Here is a 21927-nt window from a genome sequence, read left to right on the forward strand (position 1 = left end):
TGGAAAAGTGAAAAAAGTAGAGTGAGATGGAAAAATGAGTATAAGTAGAGATTGTTGAGGTTGAGGTAGATGTGGAGGCAAAAAAAAAAAAAAAAAAAAACTATCATCGACATCATGATTTACACACCAATGCGATCCGTTATACTGTTTAGTTGTTTATTGTACACTGGGTCTTTGTACTCTCTCACTTTTCCCAGCTCCAGCTGAACGCATGCTTTCCAAATCACTCGCCCATTCCACCATCCGAGTAAAACTACGGAGGACGTAGAGTACGGCAACTATGTAAAATGCTACATATATAATAACTGAACTAAACAAAATGTTTATTTAACCGCATGTAGAGTTACATGTGCAGTGATGAGAATAAGGAGCAAGACTTGTTTTATTTATTTAGGCGCTGTCACTAATGGATTTTGACAAATGGACCTTTGTAGACTTTCGGGAGGTAGAAATTGAACTTGAGCTAAAAATAATTAATCTCGATCTTCGTTCCAGTTTAAATATCATTGTATGCACTTTTTTCTATTATGCTTTTTTTTTATTTTACATACTCTACTTCACAGTTCTACGCGGTGTTTATATTTATATTTGTAACAATGAATTGGAAAATGGAAATCAACCGCTGGACAAATGAAAAAAAAATACAATATGATGATGATGATAATAATAATAATAATAATAATAATAATAATAATAATAATAATAATAATAATAATAAATAAAGTTTTGAAACGAGAAGTGAGATGAAAACTGAATGGGATATTGAATTGGAAAATTATTATTGAATGGTCAATTGTTGACCGTAAATCCAATCGCTGGCGGTTTTATCAAAAGCGATGTGAAATAAATAGAATGTATAATAGTATATAGTACTGATCCCTCAATTCTATCCAGTACTGTTCGGATGATAATAAAATCTAAATAGATTCATTTTCTATTGATTGCAGAAAAAGAATAATTATTATTTTTATTTTGAATGACATGGCGAAGCGATTCGAATAAAAGTTTCATTGAAAAATAAATATAATATTCAATTTAATAAAAATTGAAAATTTATTTTTTTAATTATTTATTTATTTACTTGGCAAAAAATTTAGAATTTCTATTGTAATTTTACTATCATAGATCATATTAATTTTCCTCAATGTATTTTCTAGAATCGATAATATTTATCCTCTAGCTCTAAGTATATATTATTTCCAAGAAATATTTAAAATAAAATATTAAAATTATAATTTTTAATTTTAAATATTAAATTGTCAAAGTTTTTTTTTACTTAAAGAAAATTCGACAATTTTTATAAATTGCTTTAATAATAAAAAAAAAATAATAATTACCGTATCATCGAAGACCAAATTAACCTGCCGATGGTCGGCGATGGGATGAGGATGCGGAGGTCGATGCATCCTTCCCTGGACTTCCGGATAATCAATCTGCAACAATAAACAAGAAAAATCGATTAGTAAACAGATTCATTAAAAAAACTTTTATTTTTTAAATTTCGGATTCGCTTTGAATTGGATACTCAGATCGGCAACTACAAACTTTAAAGTTTAGACATACATATGTATGCACTTGATTCTGTACAGTGTATCAGCAACAGAGAAGAGTTTCTGTCGACCGCGAGTGGAGCGAGTAAGCCGATTAGTGAGTTGCAAAAGAGTTGAGTACATAGAACATAGATAGTATAGAGAGAATGAAACATAAAAGCAGATGATCCTCACGACTGATCTCTGATATTTTCTATCACTCGACTTAGACTTTCAAGGCAAACCGATACAGCTCCAGAAGCCTCTAAGCCTTTATATTATTCACCGGCTTACTCTAAATAAAATCCTAGAAGCATCCATGTTTCTATTTTTGCTCGTTATACTTTTAAATTTCGTTAATTCCTGATACAATCTAAAATTTAACAATAATAAATTTATTTATCGTTACATTTTTAAGTATAAGTAAAAATCTAATCTTACTTGAAGACTATTTAAGTTATAACAGAATTATTTATATTTTAAATAATAAAATGAGGGAGAGACGAATGTATGTCGGACCGGAACTCGTAGGCCGGACTTCCTGTAGATACTCGTCATTCGAAATGTACTTCATAAATGTAATAAATGTTTTTCACAGCGCTGTTACATTTCTTTCAATGTTTTGTCAGTTAAATTTTTTTCGCGGGATCATTAGGTCTTAAAATCAATAAAATTTCCCTCCAAGGTATTTAGGTATTTCCATATTTAAAAAATTCTACAGCAAATTGTAAAAACGATTCATTTTTAACATTAATTAAATGTTTTAAATTTTAATATTAATTTTTTAAAATTTTAATATGACTTACATAATATTATTATGATTTTATTTTTCGAAAAAAGTCAATTTGACAAATTTTATGGAAAACACAGAAAGAAAGAAAGTCTTGAGTCAAGCATAAATTTTTTTAAATCAAGAAAATCTTAAGGAAGATTGAAAATTTCTTGAATGAAGTTAAATTTTTTTTTCTTACAATTTTCTTGGTTCAAAAAAATTTTTTTTTCGATATAAGTACCGATATAATCGGCAGTAATTTTCTCTCGACTGTCGAAAATCGAAAGGCAAATTAAGAGAATGGGAATACTCGAGTGATTATTCGACGGTTTCACCCTTTTGGTTCCGCGTTTTGATAAACGAGCTTTGTAGGTCGATTTGAGGTGAAGCGTTGAAACCGCACCCGCTCTAATAAATTTACCCCGTACTGTATCCATTTCAGCCAAACGAAGTATGTCAGAGTGTATATATGTGTATATTAATACTCAGGAGGTCGAAGAAACGAAGGGTTGGTCATCTATTTTTCCCTCGCAATTTACAACGTCTGTTCACGCGTACGCCGGATAGGAATACCACCGTTTACGCTGCAGGTGGCTCACTTTTTTACTGCCAGCCAAACCAGACTAACTCAACTCCCTCTGGACTCTGGATAGGAGACAGCTAAATGTATAACTCTCTTATATATTATTCGTGGGCATACTATGCCAGGTACCGGGCAAATTATCGCGATTCAAACGCTACCGTTATTGTTATACAACAATACTCTGGAGTATGTAGACCCGCGTAATTAAAAATAATGCTCGGTTGGGTATTATTTGTTCGTTTATTAATATACACGGAAAAAACAGTTAAATTTTTAGAGTTTGGAGCTTAAATTTTATAATTAGAAGCCTTTAAGCTGCAAAAAAAAATTTATTGTCCAGAAAAGGATTTTGTGAAATGATTTATTAATTTATGACAAAAAAATATCAATATTTGCCTTAATTATGAAATATTTGAATGTATTGTGTTAGATAAAAAAGTAAACAGCTTTATTTGAATTGAGTAATTACTAAGAATAGATTTTCTTGTGTTAAGGAATTTTTCTTTAAGTATTATTTTCTCTAAGCGTAGCAAAAAAATTAAAAAATGACAAAATCGTTAAAAATTGTAAGAAATACAGTATTAATTAATATTTTTATAAGATAAAATTCTAATGTACTGATTTTTACAATTTAAAAATAAAATTTTTTTTAAGATTGTCAAAATTGTATTTTAAAACTGTAATTTTTATATTTTTTTTTTTTTTTGCTAAGTCCACCTGAATTTATAAATTTTTATAAAGATTTTGTCTCTTCAGTCAAGTTAATTTTTTTATCAGTGTACAATATAAATAATAAAATAATTTATAATCGACGGAGAATAGAAAAATAAGTTCATTCGATCCCAGATTGTTTTTACGATAAATAATTTAGCGCAAATGTAAGTATGTAAAAATATTGTCGAATAAAGTCGACGGACTTTATTAAGTATCTGCTGGATTTATTTATAGCCTTGTTATTTTTATTATTTTTTTTTTTTTTTTAAGGTAAATAATTCATACATATGCAAGTATTTGTATGTACGATGTACCTCCTCTCTCGTCTCCTGACCCCAGGTGAAAGCATTGTCGCCACAATGTGTCGTCAGACGTTGTGTATATATGTATTGACAAAAGAACACGCCCGCGGGTTCATGTCTTTATTTCACTTGGCGTATCCGACTGCGACTTTAAACTCCCTAACGATGTTCTTTCTTTCCCTATTATATTGTACTATATATAAAAATATAATAATATAGAAGATTCGACTTGAAAAGTGCAGCCTTTATCTTGGCATTCATTTGCGCTTTGTCAGGTAATCACGCATTGTAGGAAAGAAAATAGTGATGCTCGAGGAGACTCAATAAAAATAAAAAGATTCGATGGTAATGAAATCTTATGACTTATTTTTAAGCCTTTATAGTTTGTAAAATAAATAAACCAGATGATAGTTTTATTTGATTAAGAATAATAATAAAATCAAATTAGTATCAGACTCTTGAAAACTTTTTTAAAATTCATAAACTATTTAGATTATTACAATAAAAATTTTATGGAAAAATCCACTCGGAAATTTTTTATACTGCTATTAAATTAAATTAATATTTATTCAGTGCTAAAATAAAAAAAAAAAAAAAAAAAAAAAAAAATATCAGCTATCTGTTAAATTTCTCACTCGTTAAAAAAGTCAGTGTTATTTGCTTAATTTAAAAAATTAAAATAATTATAATTTATACAAATTAAAGAAGTTCATTATAAATATTTTCATTCTTACAAATATTTTTTACTTGTCAAGGTTATTTTTTTACTGTGTCATTGATTATCCACTTACAAAACCAATTAAATGAAATATTTAATTTATAAATTTATAAATTCTTACGTAATATAACATTTAATAATTTTTTCAAACTTTACACATAAATTTTCCAACGAAAAAATTCAATAACTACTAAAATATAAATTAATAAAAAATAATTTCCCCTCTGTATCCATAAAACACAAGAATTATTCTCGTAAAAACAAAAAAGCAAAATAATAATGGTAATTTTGTTTACTTGAAAAAACTTTTGAATGCAAATGATAGAGAATTTAGAGTCTCATTACCGGGATCAGAAGAAAATGACGGTGATATTGGAAACCGGGGAGTAATTTTGACAAAGGGGTTTATTATGCAAGAATTCATAATGAAGAGTATTCAAATGCAATGCGGAAATTTTCTCTCAGTATTCAGTGTGTATAATTTACCAAGTACAAGTAAACCCACTATGCTATACATCATATAATGTTCCCATTCCCTCCGTATAATATTCGTACCTCGGACGCAGAAGCGATGGAGAGAGTATAAGGGGTGCCAGGCCAACTTCTCGACCCGGAGCGTCCTCGTTTCTTCCTCAAGACGATAAACCGTGGCCGCGCGGTAGGACGTCCCACGTGTTTCAGCATTTTATATTTCTTCACCAATTATTTCCCTTATCACTTGCCTCTATTATCACTTTCTATTTCTATTGAATTATCATCGACTCGGCACTTCCATTCCAGTCAATAAAAAATACTTCAAACATCATTTGAAACTATCCTGCGTGTCCTCCATCGGGCGAAAGTTCATCAAGAGAGCTCACTCGCTCTCTCTTATCGCTTATAAATTTTTTATTATCACTTCACTTGTGTATTTTTGAATTATTATAAATTAATCCATTTTAGTTTAATTAAATAATTAAATCCTCTAATCGTTACTATGCTTTCACATGTTAATCACTGGAAATTAAAAAAAAATTTTATTTTTTTAATTAAAATTAATTTTAGCGCGAACTCCAAAATTTTTAAATTAGCCAATCAATCACGTTAAATAAAAACAAAATACGAGTATGTAATTCGAAAAAGACATCGCTAGTAAGAATATAAATAAATATAAAGCATTGTATGTTAACGGTATAATCCTACAACGTGCATTATCCCCAACGGACTTTCGACGATACGAAATTTCACAATGAATTGATGTAGAGGAGGTAGTGAGTAAGTGTATAAGTACTATACGTATGAGTGGCGATAGTATGAGTGAGTAAACGTGTGAGTATGTGGGAATGCGAGGGAAGCAGATACCAAACAAGTATTATGTCTTTTGTGTGTGTGTAGAATTATCTTTACAGTCTACACACTCGTCATATCACTACTTACACTCGTACTGCTGTACGAGCATGGATAAATGAGCATACGCGTAGTAGTAGAACGAGGTATTGTCTGTATGAGTGGTACTTCACTTAAAAAATGTATGACTGTGTGGGTAATAGAATGGGTTTTGGTTTGGGTTTGTGTATGGGTAGTGAGCAAGTAATCACGTGACATGGACAGCTAAACACATACGTGTTGCAAGACCTCAATTGAAACGAGACGCCGTGGCAGATTACCGAGTTTAAGTATACTTGATCGTATCGGAGACATCTTGGTCTTAGTTGGATTGCAAGTTGAGGTAGTAAAAAAGAAATCTTCAAATTATGGAATTAAGTTCGTTAACTGAAGCTTTATAGATGCAATTTTGGTTTATTTTAAAAAACAAAACTTTGAGAGTAGTAACTAATGTCTTTTTTTAGTTTCACTTTAAAGAAAGGGAAAGTTTGTTCAAAATTTGAAATTAGGTTAATATTAATATTAATGAGTCTATTGGACACTTTCTGTTATTAGAACAAATACAAGTTTTTATATTAGGATAATTTTATAATAATTGTTAGAAAAGTATAATTTCATAATTAGATTAATCCAAATCAAATTGCATTCATACTTTAAAATTAATAAATATCAATATAATTTTAACAGTTTTTCTTAATAAAACTGAGACAATTTAAATCAAAAGTACATAATTATTTTCTTGACATAAACTAATTTGACATTGGCTTAAATAAATTTATCTAACTTATCATGATTAATTGTAAATTTCAAACATGGAGGGACTTGACGTTAAAACGTTATACATATTTTTTTTCCAAGTATGACGTAAAGATAACGAGAGATTAATATTGTAAAATTGAGGTAATTTTATTATGACTTAAATCAGTACTAAAAATCAATGTTTTTTTTTTGTAAAATATGCAAGTATAAATATTTATTATTATAATAATAATTATTGTTATTATTATGATAATATTAATATATAATATACCAGCAGACAGTATTTAAATTTTAAAGTAAGTCTACTCTGGGGTGAATGTGGAATGCGACGAGGGATCGCGACGTGACAACAGGCGAGATTTTCGCAACCGCAAGCTGCTAAAAATTTATCTCGCTATCCGTTGTTCGAGTTCACAGAACATGGAAGACTATCCACCAAACTCAAAACACAAAAAGAAAATAAAATAAAAGAATATACATAAATATTCCATTCCGGCTTGAGTTTATTTTGGGTACCACCCGCGTTGAGGAGTGAATAAACTTGAACGCCATACGAGTTAGTACACGTAATACAGCACCAAGCTAATTAAAATTTATTCTAAAATTAAATCATAATAAATTCGAAGTCGCTGCTTCAAAATTCAATTTCAATTTCCATTATACACTTTTTAGGATTGCATTTAAAGACCATTTTGTTAACTGTCCAATGATAATTGGTATGTATGACTGGCAAAATACGAATAACAGCACATAACATAATAAAACATAACACAATATAATATAAAGTAGATAATAGCATATTACGATGTATAATGTTATTATTTAACGCCAGTGAAGTTTGAGCAGTCACAGAATAGGATATTAGGATCTTTTACTTATTTTCCAGGAAATGAGGGTACGTCGGGATCGTTAGGGGTATACGCTATGGCATAATATGGTTGAGGAGTGCAAACGAGGGTATGGCAGGTAGTCAGACGTGTCTGGGTGTTGAACCACAGCTAGGCAGCCCAGGACTATATTCTATTCAACATATAACTATGACTAGACCCTCGTCTTTAGATTTCACACACATGTATTTTATTTTTTTACTTTTTATCTTGCACTTGAGAAAAACATAATGAAGACACAACTCTAAGCTCAACAGAACAGAACACCAGAAGGTCGGAGTAAAATTCAATTTTACTTTTGAGAAAATTTTACGAGGAAATTAGATAAAAGCTTCAAGGTTTTCCGACATCATTTCACATCACATGTGACACACAGATTTTATACACATGTGGATTGTATGCTTGTTAACATTAATATTTATAATAATTATAATTGTGTAAAAAGAAAAAATTTAATTATGAAAATTTTGGAGTTTTAACTTGAAATTTAATGGTAACTTTTTTTTTTAACTGTAGTTAAATTTAGATCATGAGTTATGATGTAATTATTTACACTATGAGACTAAATAGAGACGACTTATAACTATATTGAGTTTAAAGAACAAGTTAATATTGAGTCAAAGTCGCGGTTACTTGATACGAGTGTGGCAGTCCGCGAGTTGGGTTAAGAACTGAGTAGAGAACTGAGAACAGAGAGACATACGCTCTTCACTTCCTCTCCGTGGTGGAAGATAATGCACGTCACTATCTCCTTCACGGATGTGTGCCTGAACGCTAGTTCACAGTTTACTTTTTTTACTCTTCCTGCCAACGCATTTTTCATTTTTTATTTCATTCATGTGTTTGTCGAACTTGTAGATAAAGATAATGAGTTTGTGATGTATATAGTCACCGTCCGCTTCAATGGCGTTGATTTTAAAATTTCAAAATTACCGGGAGAAAATTTCAATGTTGGAAAAAATTTTTTTCAATTTTTTTTTTATAAAATATGATTCAAAATTTAATAAAAAAATTTTTTAATAATATGCTTGTCTTTATTTGAATGTAAATGTTGTAAAAATATTTGAAAGTCACCAAAAGCTTCAATTATAAAATAATAAAATTGAGGTGACTTTAAAAAAATTCAAGTGAAAGTTTTGTAAATTATTATTATAAAAAAAATTTAATTTATTTTTGGCCGTAAAAAATTTATCAATTTTTTTTATCGAATTTTAAAATAAAAAAAAAATATATGATATTTATTTATCAAAATGAAAATTTTATGAGTAACTTTTAATTAATAATTGCAGGCAGAAAATATAAATTTAAATTCCGCCAGTCAAAATTAAGTGTACCCATTTTTTTAAAACGATATTCACAAAACTTTTAAATAAAAACGGAGAATAAATTTAAGTAGACGTAAAAGTAGATTTTTATTGCCGTGGATATAGAGCAAAACAAAAATCAAATACAAATGGTAGTACACCGCGTGTGGCCGTAGGCATGAATGGAAAGTCCAACTTGAACGTAAATGTAAGTTAGCGAGATACACACCAACACAAATTACATGTATCGTGTGTAGACGATCAACCGTGCGAAACTCCTCTACTATTATCGCACACATACTCTCAATTCATTACACACCCGCGTATCACGAGCCTGAATTCATATAGGTGATAGACATATATAAATATAAATATAGAAACCGTCCAATATTATAGACGAGAGAGCAGAGTATATTTATGTAGAATCCACAAACAGCAGATTTTATTCAAGTGTATCGAGAGCGCGCTCTCACTGACAGCCCACGCGTGTGTCACAACTAAACGGAGTAAGCTTTGTAAATATAAAGTACACTTGCACTAAAATATTAAATATAAAATCATTGTAAACAGTTATTATTTGAAGAACAAGCGTAATATATTATGTGTACATACTCAAATTTTGTACTTTTAAATTCATTTTCATTTCCTACCGCATAGCAGAGCTTTAATTAAAAAATTCACCGCTTTATTTTTCCATTCGTACCACAAGCGAATTAAAAACTCAATGAATAGAACAAAGTTTAAAATTTTAAGTGTTAATAAAACATTAACATTAGTAATTTTTTTTTTGTTAACCTATTTATTGAGTCACGCATGAGAAATCAGAGTGTGTGGTCGGATGAGTGTGAGCTTTGAGCTATTAAATATGCACTGTGTACGTGATGTCAGAGCGGGGTTATTTTTTGCTCCAACAGGTGCGAGTGACATAATTATCGGGCTGCAGGTTTCATTTAGTTCGGTTACGAGTGACAAAAGCAACTGTCGGGATAATTTGTTTAAGTGGTTTGTTGGTAGATGTAGAGCTTGTATGCTTTGGTTGGGTTGCATTGCTTGATAACTTTATAGATAAAGATTGTTTGTTTGTTTGATTTTTAAGGAGATTCTTCAATGGATAATTGTCTTCCGGGTTACGGCTTTTGTTGAGTTGTTTGCTTTTTAAATAATTGTCTATTTATTTTATTCGATATTTGTTTTGTTTTTTTCTGCAGGTGGAAATTGATATCTTGCAAGTATTTATTGTTTTTAAAATTATTTTTGTTACATTTTATTACAGTTCAAGTGAACAATCTGATGTTTTTTTTTTTCTTGTGAATGTTTTTGTTCAATTTTTTATCAATTTAAAGTTTAAACTTTGTTTTTTATTTTATTTTATTATTTTTTTTTTTTTAATAAGAAAACTTAAAAAAAAATCTAAGTTGTTTTATTATTATTATTATTATTATTATTATTATTATTATTATTATTATTATTTCGTCAATTTTTTAAATTCACACATTTTTTTTTTTTAATAAAAACAAACTAAATAATTTAAACTAAAAATAACATTACCTATAATTAATTTAAATAAATACGTAAATTGATTAATTGACTACATTCGTATGTGTTGTTAATATGTTATATTAAATAACACTGTCAGTTGCAAACCTCTATATTATTATTATAATAAACAACATAAGGCATTTGTTTTTCTAACGACTGTTAACTTCCGTCAAAACATATTCTCAGAACTCAGTAAACTTACAAAATAATTTCCAATTAAATCAATTACTTCATTCATAAAAAAACAATTTAATCATATGTTGTTATCTTATCTCAAAACTACAATTGAAATAATCTTCACTGATAAAAAATCATTTGTCGACAAATTTGTTTTTGTTTCTCCAATATTTTTTCAATTAAATGATTTACAAGCTCAACATAATAAAATAATAATAATGAAATTAAAATGATGCAAATGTATGTAATATTGTAGCCGTTAAAAGTCGGCGGAAGTAGTCGCAGGGAGGAAAGGAGAAACGTGTTCTTATAACTTACAGTGGGTAGTCATCGGAATAAGAAGTTACGTTACGGCAGTGAGTACGATGAATGAACTTGCGGGTTATGTTGACTCGACCCGCGAATAAAAGCCAGGGGGGAGGACCAAGTTGAGTAAAGTCGAGTAAAAGTGAAATTCATCCAGCAAAAAAACTCAATAAAAAACCACCACCGATACAAGACACAGCAATATATATGTGTGTGTATATATATATTTAAGTATAGTATATAATAAAAACCGCAGTCCGAAATAATGATTAAATTTTTACAAAATAGAGGGGGGAGAGTTAATGCACCGCTAATGGAGTAATGGAGTCGGAGGTTAAATAATTTCGGCAAAAAATAATTCACTTTAGCTTCAGCGGTAATAAATTCTCCATGATTTATTTTTGCGGTATTTTAATTTTTTAAAAAGAAAGTTAAAAAAAAAAGTTGGACAATTTAGTTTGAATTTTTGTCTCACCTTTTTATTATTACGATAATTTGTTTTATTCGGAGAGTTTTTCCCTTGATATTTATTTTTATCCGTACATCGTTTCAGAAAAATAGCGTTTACGCTAAACCGTGAATATATATTGGAGACTTTCGGGCACGAGGTAACCCCAATAATGGGAATCGGACATTGCTGAGCCTCATAACTTCACCTGGATTTATCTTCTACGCCCTCTTTATTTTATTTTACTTTTTCGGTCCTGGGTAGTTTTTGATGAGGATTCTACTCGATAGCATTACACCGGCTGGAGGATCGCTCGGAAAATATTGTCATTTTTTCTTCTTCCAGTAAAGTAACGGGGAATATAAAATAAATTTATTGTTACATATAAATACACATATAGATAAACAGATAAAGCCATGATGAATTTTTTCGGACAGGGATAAATAAATTTATCGCGGTAATAAAATTGCGAGTGTATGTAATAAATCATCAAGCTTATATTTTACTGTATATATTATATAAAATATAAAAATATTTTTTACATCAGATATGAATTCAGTTCCGTCAACAAAGTAGATAAAAATATTAATTATTATTATTATTATCACTTTTATTATCGTCTATGGAATATTTCAAGAAAATTTAATTTCAAATTTAAAATCCTTTATCGCTTCATAATTACTCTTTGGAATGTCTAACTAAAATACTTTAAGAATCGTCAACTTCTACTTAGTTTTAATTAAACATTTTTTTTACTTCAAGTTTGATATTATAATTGTAAAAAATTCTTAAGCTTTTATTAATTAAAAAAAGATCAATTTTATTTTTCTTTCCTTGGCATATTTTATCGTGAAAAATTTTTTAATTTTATCTTGACGTTAAATTTAATTTAAAAAAAAAATAAATAAAATTTTGTCACATAAAAATTAATTCAATTTTTCATTACTCCCACGTTGGAAATAAAAAAAAAAATACAAATATTTATTCTCTTTTACATCAATATTTACTGAGTAAACAACCGAGCGAATAAAATTTAATTAAAATATTTTCCATCAAATTCTTGAACTAATTTTTCACAATTTCTTTTTATTTATTATTTTATTTTTTTAATAAAATAGAAATAAAAATAAAGCAAGGTTATATGCTCAATACATTTGCACACATTTGACACATATGTATATACTTGTATGCGCTTTCTTAGCCAGAAGCCACAGGGGATTTAAACTGCAAGTCCTCACCATTTGGTCCTTGTCCTTCTCCTCGACGTCTCCGTCCTTGTCCTTGTCCCCGTCGACGTCGCCAGAATACCGTAATGGAGTTCCAACTGAACGTCGTGATAGAAATTGAATTCCCCGTAATGGACACGTCCGTCTACGTCTAGTCTACCTACAACTATTACTATATACACCACCCTTACATATATATGCACTATATTCCCGTCATTCAATTCCTTTCAACGACTCTTCTATTTTTATTTTCCATTTTAAAATCTACTTTTTATTTTTCACTTTAATACGTGTAGACCTTCACGAATTTCTTCCACATCCATAAACCATTTGCCATTTGCCATTTACCACTAACCATTTACACCACTGTACTGTGTATAATAATAATATAATATGTATACACTATGGACGTGATCGTGCTGACCGAGCAGAGTCAAATAGCGACTGAATGGCGCCTCTCACCGAAAGTGACGTGGAGGATCCCACGAGATGACGTACGTGAATCACGACGGATGTGGTGCCGTTTTATTCCAAACCCCATGAGTAAAACTAATATTTTAGTAACATCTAACATATCTCCTCTGCTATGAATCATTTTTCTCTGATATTTTATATTTTTATATTTATCATTTTTAATCGTGAAAAAAATTTATTGAATTTATTTCATCATAAAAATTTTATTGTTATTTTTATTAAGCTAAATTCAATTCATTTAATAAATTTATCAATTGTACAAATTAAAATCTAGAAAGATCCACACGCGTCGAAAAAAAATGAACTTTGATGAGATTAAATCAATTGTTGTTTTATATATGTTTTTTATTATTTATCGCAATAAGAATTGAATTACTTTTTTATTAAAGTCAATTGAATAAAATATCATTTCTAAAAAGTTACGGGCATGCGGAGCCAAACCAGGAAGTTTTTCGAAATTAATTTTATTTCCATTATTACTAAATTGTTTTTTATTAAATAAAAAGAATGATATTAATAACAATTGATGAGTATAATGATTAAGATGGGCTTGTCCTGATAAAATAAATAAAATTTTACCGAAACTATAAGCAAGATTAAAAAAAAAAATTTCCTGTGGCCTGATATGTCGCAAAATTTTTAAAATATCCTTGTATTTCTAATCTGAAAATTAATCAGGAAATATTTGACCGTATAAAAAAATTTTTTCACGAAGATAGAGAAGAATAGGGATGAATGAATGGATATGACATGGAATAAAATAAAAGATAACCTTTCCGCGATTGAATCCTTCGTGCGGATGCTTATCTCACATCCCACATCTGAGATCGCATCAAGTTTGTCGAGTGATGAGTGATGAGAAGAGAGTGAAGAGACCGAAGAAAGTGTTGGTATCGCCTCAGCCAGCGGGCAGGCTTATTGCAAATATATTCAACCTTTGAGCTTACGATATAGTTTATGGTTATTAACATATGGGTAATGAACCCGGGTTACGTGATTCGAGAGGAGCGATGAGCTTAGGAGCTTTCGAGGGAAGCCTACTACCACTACTGAACATATAATGGATGTATTAGTATTGGTATTAGTGGGTGTAAGGATCAAAGTTTGTAAGTAAGCTGCGCGGGATCCGGAGGTTGAATATACGTGACGTGTAACTTTAAATTAGAAGTTGTCGGTATGAATATACCAGGATATCATATATAGTAGATAGTATATTATATACAAAGACTTTTATATAAGAAGCTATTGAAATTTTATATTTAATAAAAATACGCGATAAAAGTGTGTGCCAAGGAAGCGCGTAAACGTGATAAAAATATCGAGAAAATATTACGTATTATTTTTTATGCAATATTTATGTTTATTATAACTTTATCTATATTTAAAATACTGAGATTTATTATTATTAATATCGTTTTAGAAATAAGTTTTAAATTTTTATGCACTGTTAAAAAAAAATTTTTTTGATTCAAAAGAAAATTTTGAAGAACAAAAATTATTTTTGAGAATTTAATTAAGAAAAATAAAATAAAAAATTTGTTTCAGAATTATTCTTAAGATTTTTTTCTCTAAATTAAATTTTTTTATTGCAATTAAAAATGTATTTTTTTTTTTTTTAATTAAAAAAAAAAACGACGTTTAATCAATAAATTTTTTTTTTTTTTTTTTTTTCATATATTCTACCAGTCGATTAAAAAAATGTAAACTCTTGTATGGCTTCATCAGCGCTCTATATCCGATAATAATATCTCCATACATAATGAACAATAATAATAATCCACTCTTATAATTTAGATGAAAAATATGAAAATATATCATGTAAGCAAACTATTCGTAACGTGATTGGTCAAATATATCATAAGCATGAAAATATATGTAAACCCTAAACTCAGGCGCGCGCTTGCGCGCGCAAATTCAAATTCTAGTGAAATCTAAAATACATTGTAGATTATAAATTCGACTATATCCCTATAATGATGTTTTTACGTCAGTCTATTATTTTTACCCCAACAATTGAATCTCAATAATCCATCCCTCGTCAAATATGAAATATAAAAATATATCTAAAAGCCCGAAAACATTAATCAAAAAAATTTATCCTTGCACCATTACTGTCTCATTATATTTTCCCGATCTGCGATTTCTATCTAACGCCTAGCGTCCCTCGCCCCAGTAATATTTATTCATAAAATAAAAAAATATAATAAGGAAACAGTGACAATATATAATATATAATATTATACATTTGGCAAAAGAGAATAACGACCTGTCAAGGACGTCAGCGGTATTATCGAAGCCATCCAACCGTGACAGGATGCCAAGGTAAACTCGACAGACATCTCGTCAGTCAGAGACCGACTACCGGGTCGAGATATATCTCACCCCTGCAAAACGTCCAACACGGAACGCAGAGGACAGTGTAGTCCGGACTCGGGACAGTATGGCCCAGACTCGGGCTTGTATGAGTTATGGGATTACCTTAATTAGATGTCACTGGAGGGTCGTCTGAGCACGTCCAGATCAAACACGCGTACTATTAAACTCCGATAGAAAATTTACATCCATTCTTTCCATTTATTTGTTTGTTTGTTTGTTTAGTTGCTACAGTGTGTTTGCATGTCTATGCGTACTCATATTATTGGACGCATGTGTATGCTCCATTCCCGCACCCGAGAGGTCAGAGGTTAAAGTTCACAAGTCCAGAAAAGTCACTGGATCCAGGGATGTTTGCTCAACTCACAAACTACCGATATAATAAACATTCACTTCCTCTATAATTTAATTAAATGTTTATTCATGCGCCAGGAATTATTTATTATATATACGACTATAGGCGTGTATCTTTATTCATTATTTAATCCTTATGTTCTTGTCAACTTTCACCTTTAACAAATTTTAATTATTAGGATAAATTCAGAACAAACAAAATTATTTTTTTTTGTTTAGGTGTTTCACTAATTTATTAAAGTTTAATTAATTTTAATAAAATTTATAATATTTGAATTTATTTAAAAGATTTAATTATTTTTTTTTCTGATAAAAAAAACAATGCTTTGTGTATTTTTAGAAGTTTTGTTTTTTTAATGTTTAAAATAAATAAAAAAATTAAAAAACAAAAACTTTCTGAAAAATAATTTAATTCTTCATTTAAAGATTTTTTCAAAATTTATTAGAAGAAATATTTAAATACAATTTTATATCTTTAATTAAAATTATTTTTTTAATTAAAAGATAATTTAAAAAAAAACCAAATTTGTCATTTTTTTGAATTTATCTAAACAAAATTTTTTTTGAGTATTGATACCAAAATTTCCGAAATTTAAATCAATAATTAAATTATACGTTCTAAAAATTTTATTCAACTCACCCCGTGACAAATTACAGATCAATCTACCAAAATTAAAAAATAAATTACCCACTATTTCTATTCAATCAAATTAAACTCATCTCTATCAAATATTCCACGTATTTTCCCAGCGAATGAACAACAAAAAAAAAAAAAAAAAAAAATTACCGTCGCACTGAGTGACACGGTACCAGTGCAACTCAGTACCAACACGATTGTCGATAAATAATCAATGATAATGAAAAACCCGGCGACAATTTTGTCTGAATAGAATAAAATGAAAACCGGCGTACACAACAGCGTCCGCGGGATAACATAAAACAGTAACGCGAGATTTTCGCCACGAGGCTGCTCACGATATTTATTATTCATGTGTATGCATATATGTGAATATACATATATATATATATATATATATATATATATATATATATATATATATATATATATATATATATATGTGTGTGTGTGTGTGTGTGTGTGTGTGTGTGTGTGTGTGTGTGTGTGTGTGTGTGTGTGTGTGTGTGTGTGTGTTTACTGATGCATGTGACGCGCAACACTACTATTTAATTCCATGTATTGCATTGCATTGCATTATACATTGCGTCGGTGTCAGGTCAGCAGAGCACTTGTAGAATTATGATCGTCATAGATACGAAGTCGGACGTATAGACAGTCCCTAGGGGACTCGTGTTACCCGAAACCCCACGTGCGTGTCGTTGATTCCGCTGGTAGACTGAGAACAATGATCGCTGCCGTCCAGAGAAGTATTCCATGTGTATAAAATGCAGTCCCAAGTCCTGATAATTTTGCAATTAATTATTAATAATTAATTTAGTAAATAAACAGAAGCTTCTATCTCTGAATTTTTATTAAATGAAATGATTACTCGAGGTGTCGCGGCGACAGGAAGTCATGTCGAAGATATGAAGATACACAAGAGGACTCACTACCATAGATACAGACGACGTCAACATCCCGTTGGCTATTTCTATGACCCAGTTTTATCTTTACTTTCTTTGTTCGACAATTAATTTCGTTTTATTTGCTATATAATTTTTTGCGGCCCTGGTAATGTAGGTACAAACGAGACATTGTATATTATTGGGGGTAAACAGAGTGTAATATAGTAGAATGAGTTGCTTCTATATTCTTCGATAATGCCAATTGCTAAGAAGCTCAAAAAGTCGAGTAAGATAAGATTCGATACGATATAGATACGGTTTTACTGTACTGAGTAAAGTACTCTATGGAAGGAGGATTGTAGGGTTTAGATTGCATAGCAACTAAACCGATCGTAAAAAAAGATCTGTTGAGTTTGAAAAAGATAGTATTGGTGTGCTTATCACGTATGCGTTCCCGATCTTGCTTTTACGATACTGTTTACTGATTTTAGTTCGAGCGAATTTTGTAATGCTAACAAGTATTTACTATCAATCACTACCTTAGTCTTATTTGCTCATTTTCAACGTAAAAAAGAATTATTTTTTTTTAAAACATTTTATTTTTTAAATTTAATTTGTTTTGTAAAAATTTATTTTTTTATAAGCGTTGACAAATACTAAAGTTATTTTTAGTTAAAAAAAAAAAAAAAAAAAAAAAAATGTTTGGTTAAAAATTATTCAAAAAATCTTTGATGGTATAATTGATACATTTTTGAATTTTAAGACAAAATTATCTAGCAATTTTTTTTATTCTAAGCTTGGAGCCAAAAAATGTTTTTTCTATCAAAATTTCATTCAAATAAATAAAAATTTATTTATTCTTCCCCCGACATAAAATAAAAAACAGCATAGATTTTTATTTTTATTATTATTATTAACCAACCAGATTTTACTGTTGATTTATTACAACAATAAAATTTTCCGCTTTGTATTAAACTGAACAATGAAGATATTCCATTGATAATACCGCGGCCGTGAACAATAAAAAAAAAAAAAAAAAAAAAAAAAACCATCAAACCAAAATGGTTCTTTTAAAATTCACCAATTTATTTTTATGGTTCACTTGATTTTGTCCAATGGTAAAATCGTGATCGACCGTTACATCCAAAAGTATCCATATCCTCATCCACGTAGATAACATTCGTATCGTCCTATTATACACGCATACATATATATACAAGCAACCTCGATCCGGGATCCCGCGTTATTATCCATGCACGCTGGTATCGTATTACCTGGAACAAGGTTTCGCACCCGATCGTCGATTCCGAGCTAAAACGATTTATTCCAACCGAGCAGACTAAAACCACGCAATTCATCCTCTACATCCATATATACCGACTTTATTTTATTGAAAACACTGTACTATATCTCTAGCTATTTCTTCCCACAGCTTTCCATCCTCAATCTCATCCTACATTTAAATTTAGATTGTATTTCCCAATTTAAAATAAAAATTTTAAAACAAAATTAATGAATTATAAATTAATTTTACCGAGCCAGTCAATAATTAATTTTAATTATTTCCAATCTCATTATAATTGTCAAACAAAAAATTAAAATTAAATTAATCGGTACTGCAGATTCCTTGACTGCAGGTGGCAGCACAGCGTGGTTGTTGATTGTGTTCAGCTTGACTCAATAATAAAATACGAACCCGTCGAAATTGAAGCATGTATAAAGCAATTAATTAAAAATAAATTAAGTTGTCGAATAATAACAATGACAATTATAATTATAATTATGACTGTAATGGTATTATTATCAGATATTTAAACAGCTGATTGAGTGAGTTCGAATGTAATTACTCGTTGTTTGCTATTAATGAGAGCAGAATTAATCAATATGCCCTTGTATCGTTCCTTGTATTGTTATTGTTATTGTTGTTGTTATTGTTATTGGTATGTGTATCGCAGGCAGCCGTCTTTGCATATGCTAGTTAGCAAACGCCCAATAGCAATACCAATCTCATCTGATCCGAGCAACACGTTCCTGGAGCAATACGTGTATATGTTTGCAAATACATCCCGTATGTTGGAGTGTTTTATACACACGGATATATTTACATTTACATTTACATGCATGTATACGAGAGCGAAAGCAGCATCGGCATCACTAAAGGTAATATTGATTAAATGTCTTGTCTCAGGTCACGTCTCCCTCACGTTGAGTCGCGATATGTCTTCAGGAATGTCGGAATATAAGTTTGTTGCTTGTTCCAAACATCAACATTCAAGACTCGATGAGTTGAGAAGCTAAATGATGCTTCGCGGATCATATTTCATGTTATATGTTTGGTACATTTTCTGTTACAATTTTGTTTGCAAAACTTTGCTTCGTTAATTAAACTAATTATTTGTTGGACGTCATTGCCTTATCTTATTACGAATTATATTTATAAATAAGTGAAATAATGTGCTTACTCCAATTTAATTAGAGATGTCATTTAATTGCACGAGGAAATAGATAGATTTTTTTTTTTGCTCGTGTGATTGTAAAACATTTTTATTGAGTATGTACTTAAAAATTATGCAGGGGTGTGAAATTTAATGAGAATTTTTCTGAATAAATTTTCATACGGAAGACAATTTTTTTTAAAAGAAATTGAATAAATTTCTAGTGTTAATTTTTTTTTTTTAATAAAATAAAATGTTGAGTAAATATTATTAAAAATGCATGAAATTTCTTAGAAACTTTGAAAGGGTGTTTTTTTTTAAATTACTTTTATAATATGTAAATTGGTTTTATGAAATATTAAAATTGTAAGTTTTTTTTTTCGAGATATCTCAAGAGAAAATGAATATTTAAAAGTAAACAAGAATTTTTATTAATTTTGTTTTTAACCAATCAAGTTTTTTTACTGTAACACAATTTTTCATATTTAATTAAAAAAAAAAAAAAAAAATTATTAAAATTGTTGGTAATTTGAATTATTTCCGCTTAAAAAGTGTAATAATTATATAATAACTTTTTCAAAAAAAGTAATTTATAAAATGAGCACTTGAACAATAAATTAATATTTTCCCAAGTAAATATATAAATTTTAAACAATTTCCTGTGTATAATTTTCACAGGTGCATTTATATATTTTCATGGTTATATCATAACAAGCGCGTAAAATAAACAAAATACATAAAATAACGTAAGCAAAAAAAAAAACTCCTTATATTAATAGTACGCTCGGTAATTGTAATGAAGAAACTTTATAATTTCACTATTCGCTGCGTTTGCGCTAGGCTACCCACCACGAATGGGAAATTGCATTTCCAGTTATAACATCAAGTCGAACCATTACCCATTGTAAAATAAAAATTGCTTCTAATGAAATAATTACATAAATAATAAATAATATGATTAAAGACAATAAGTCTAAAAATTTCACATCTTAATGAACAAAACTGATAGTCTGTCCGATTTAAATAACGAAACAATGAATTTCGAGCCTTGAAACTGTTGCAACGGTACTTACATTTTACTTTATATACATATCCTAAACATATGTAAGTAATTATGCAGCGCGAAGCGTGAATGGATTTAACCGTAAAAAGGCGAACAAAAAGCGCATATTTAAACTTATACTTATAATAAACAAATAACAATGTAATACTTACGACAATCATCTCGGAGGGCTCGAGAACGAAGCACTCGTTGGGTCTCCTGGCACTGCCACCCGTCCGCTTTCCAAAGCTGGAACAAATAAACGGTCCCAAGGGCGAAACGTTAATTATTTACATTTAAAACGGCATCGTAATTGGAGGAGCTTTTGCGGGCAAGGAGCGGAGGTGGAGGACAGAACTTTTAAATTAAGGATCAGGATGCTTTGCGGAAAAGGCGATGAAATATTTCCATGGGTGAACCGCGAAGGGGCGAGGGGATGGAGTGAAGGGATGCGATCAGCGATTTAAGAGCAGACTAAGGTCGTAATTAATAATAATAATTGCGGGCTTACTAATCACGAATGTATGTATGTAAAGTAGGGGTGTATTTGCTAACTGGCTGGTTAACTGGTGGATGTTGGATGTTGGATGCTGGATGGTTGACTGGGAATTAAAGAGGGTGAGCTAGACCCTATTTCTCAACGGAGTTTGCGGAAAATTCATATAATGCGCTAATAGCTTTACCCACCTACGCAATGTCATCTGGTCTGGTGTCTAGTGTTTGTATATATGTATGTGTAAGGATATGAGGACAAATGTTGTATATATATGTGAGCCATGTATAGTTATAGTTATAGATGTATAATTGCGGTGCGGATGATAGCGAAAGTAAAACGACGTCTCGACGTAACAAGGAAAGACCAGAGGCGCCGTCGCTTCTCTCCCAAGGCAATTTAGTGATTCTCTTACCATTACGCGTTCTATTATACCCCACACCCGAGAAAGTGGGCGTCGCGACGGCGTTAATAGCCTCCGACTTATCAGACTTTTGAGCCGTGTCACGAGTCACGACTCACCCCCGCTTGGATCTTCTAAGTTTCTATTACCATATTATATTAGACTAACTAAATTCTGGTGACGTCTCCAAGGCTTTATGT

At 30.0% G+C, this 21927-nt stretch overlaps 1 protein-coding gene across 7 annotated transcripts in view; it reads right to left on the reverse strand.

Annotated features, from left to right (window-relative positions):
* Nucleotides 1-21927, reverse strand: part of LOC141531577 (rap guanine nucleotide exchange factor 6) — a 102771-nt gene that overhangs the window by 13881 nt on the left and 66963 nt on the right. For 6 of the 7 annotated variants that reach the window (XM_074249473.1, XM_074249477.1, XM_074249471.1 and 3 more), the window contains 2 exons: nt 21005-21080; nt 1338-1433 (listed from right to left, as the gene is read on the reverse strand). In XM_074249473.1, the coding sequence (XP_074105574.1) occupies nt 1338-1433; nt 21005-21080 (172 nt within the window). Of the gene's footprint in view, nt 1-1337; nt 1434-5173; nt 5460-21004; nt 21081-21927 lie in introns of those variants that run through there. The other variant, XM_074249474.1, reaches the window with a different exon arrangement.

The sequence above is a fragment of the Cotesia typhae genome, unplaced genomic scaffold (genome assembly GCF_013202065.1).
Source record: "Cotesia typhae breed Kobodo isofemale line unplaced genomic scaffold, CoteBio_Ctyphae contig_5, whole genome shotgun sequence".
NCBI lineage: Eukaryota > Metazoa > Arthropoda > Insecta > Hymenoptera > Braconidae > Cotesia > Cotesia typhae.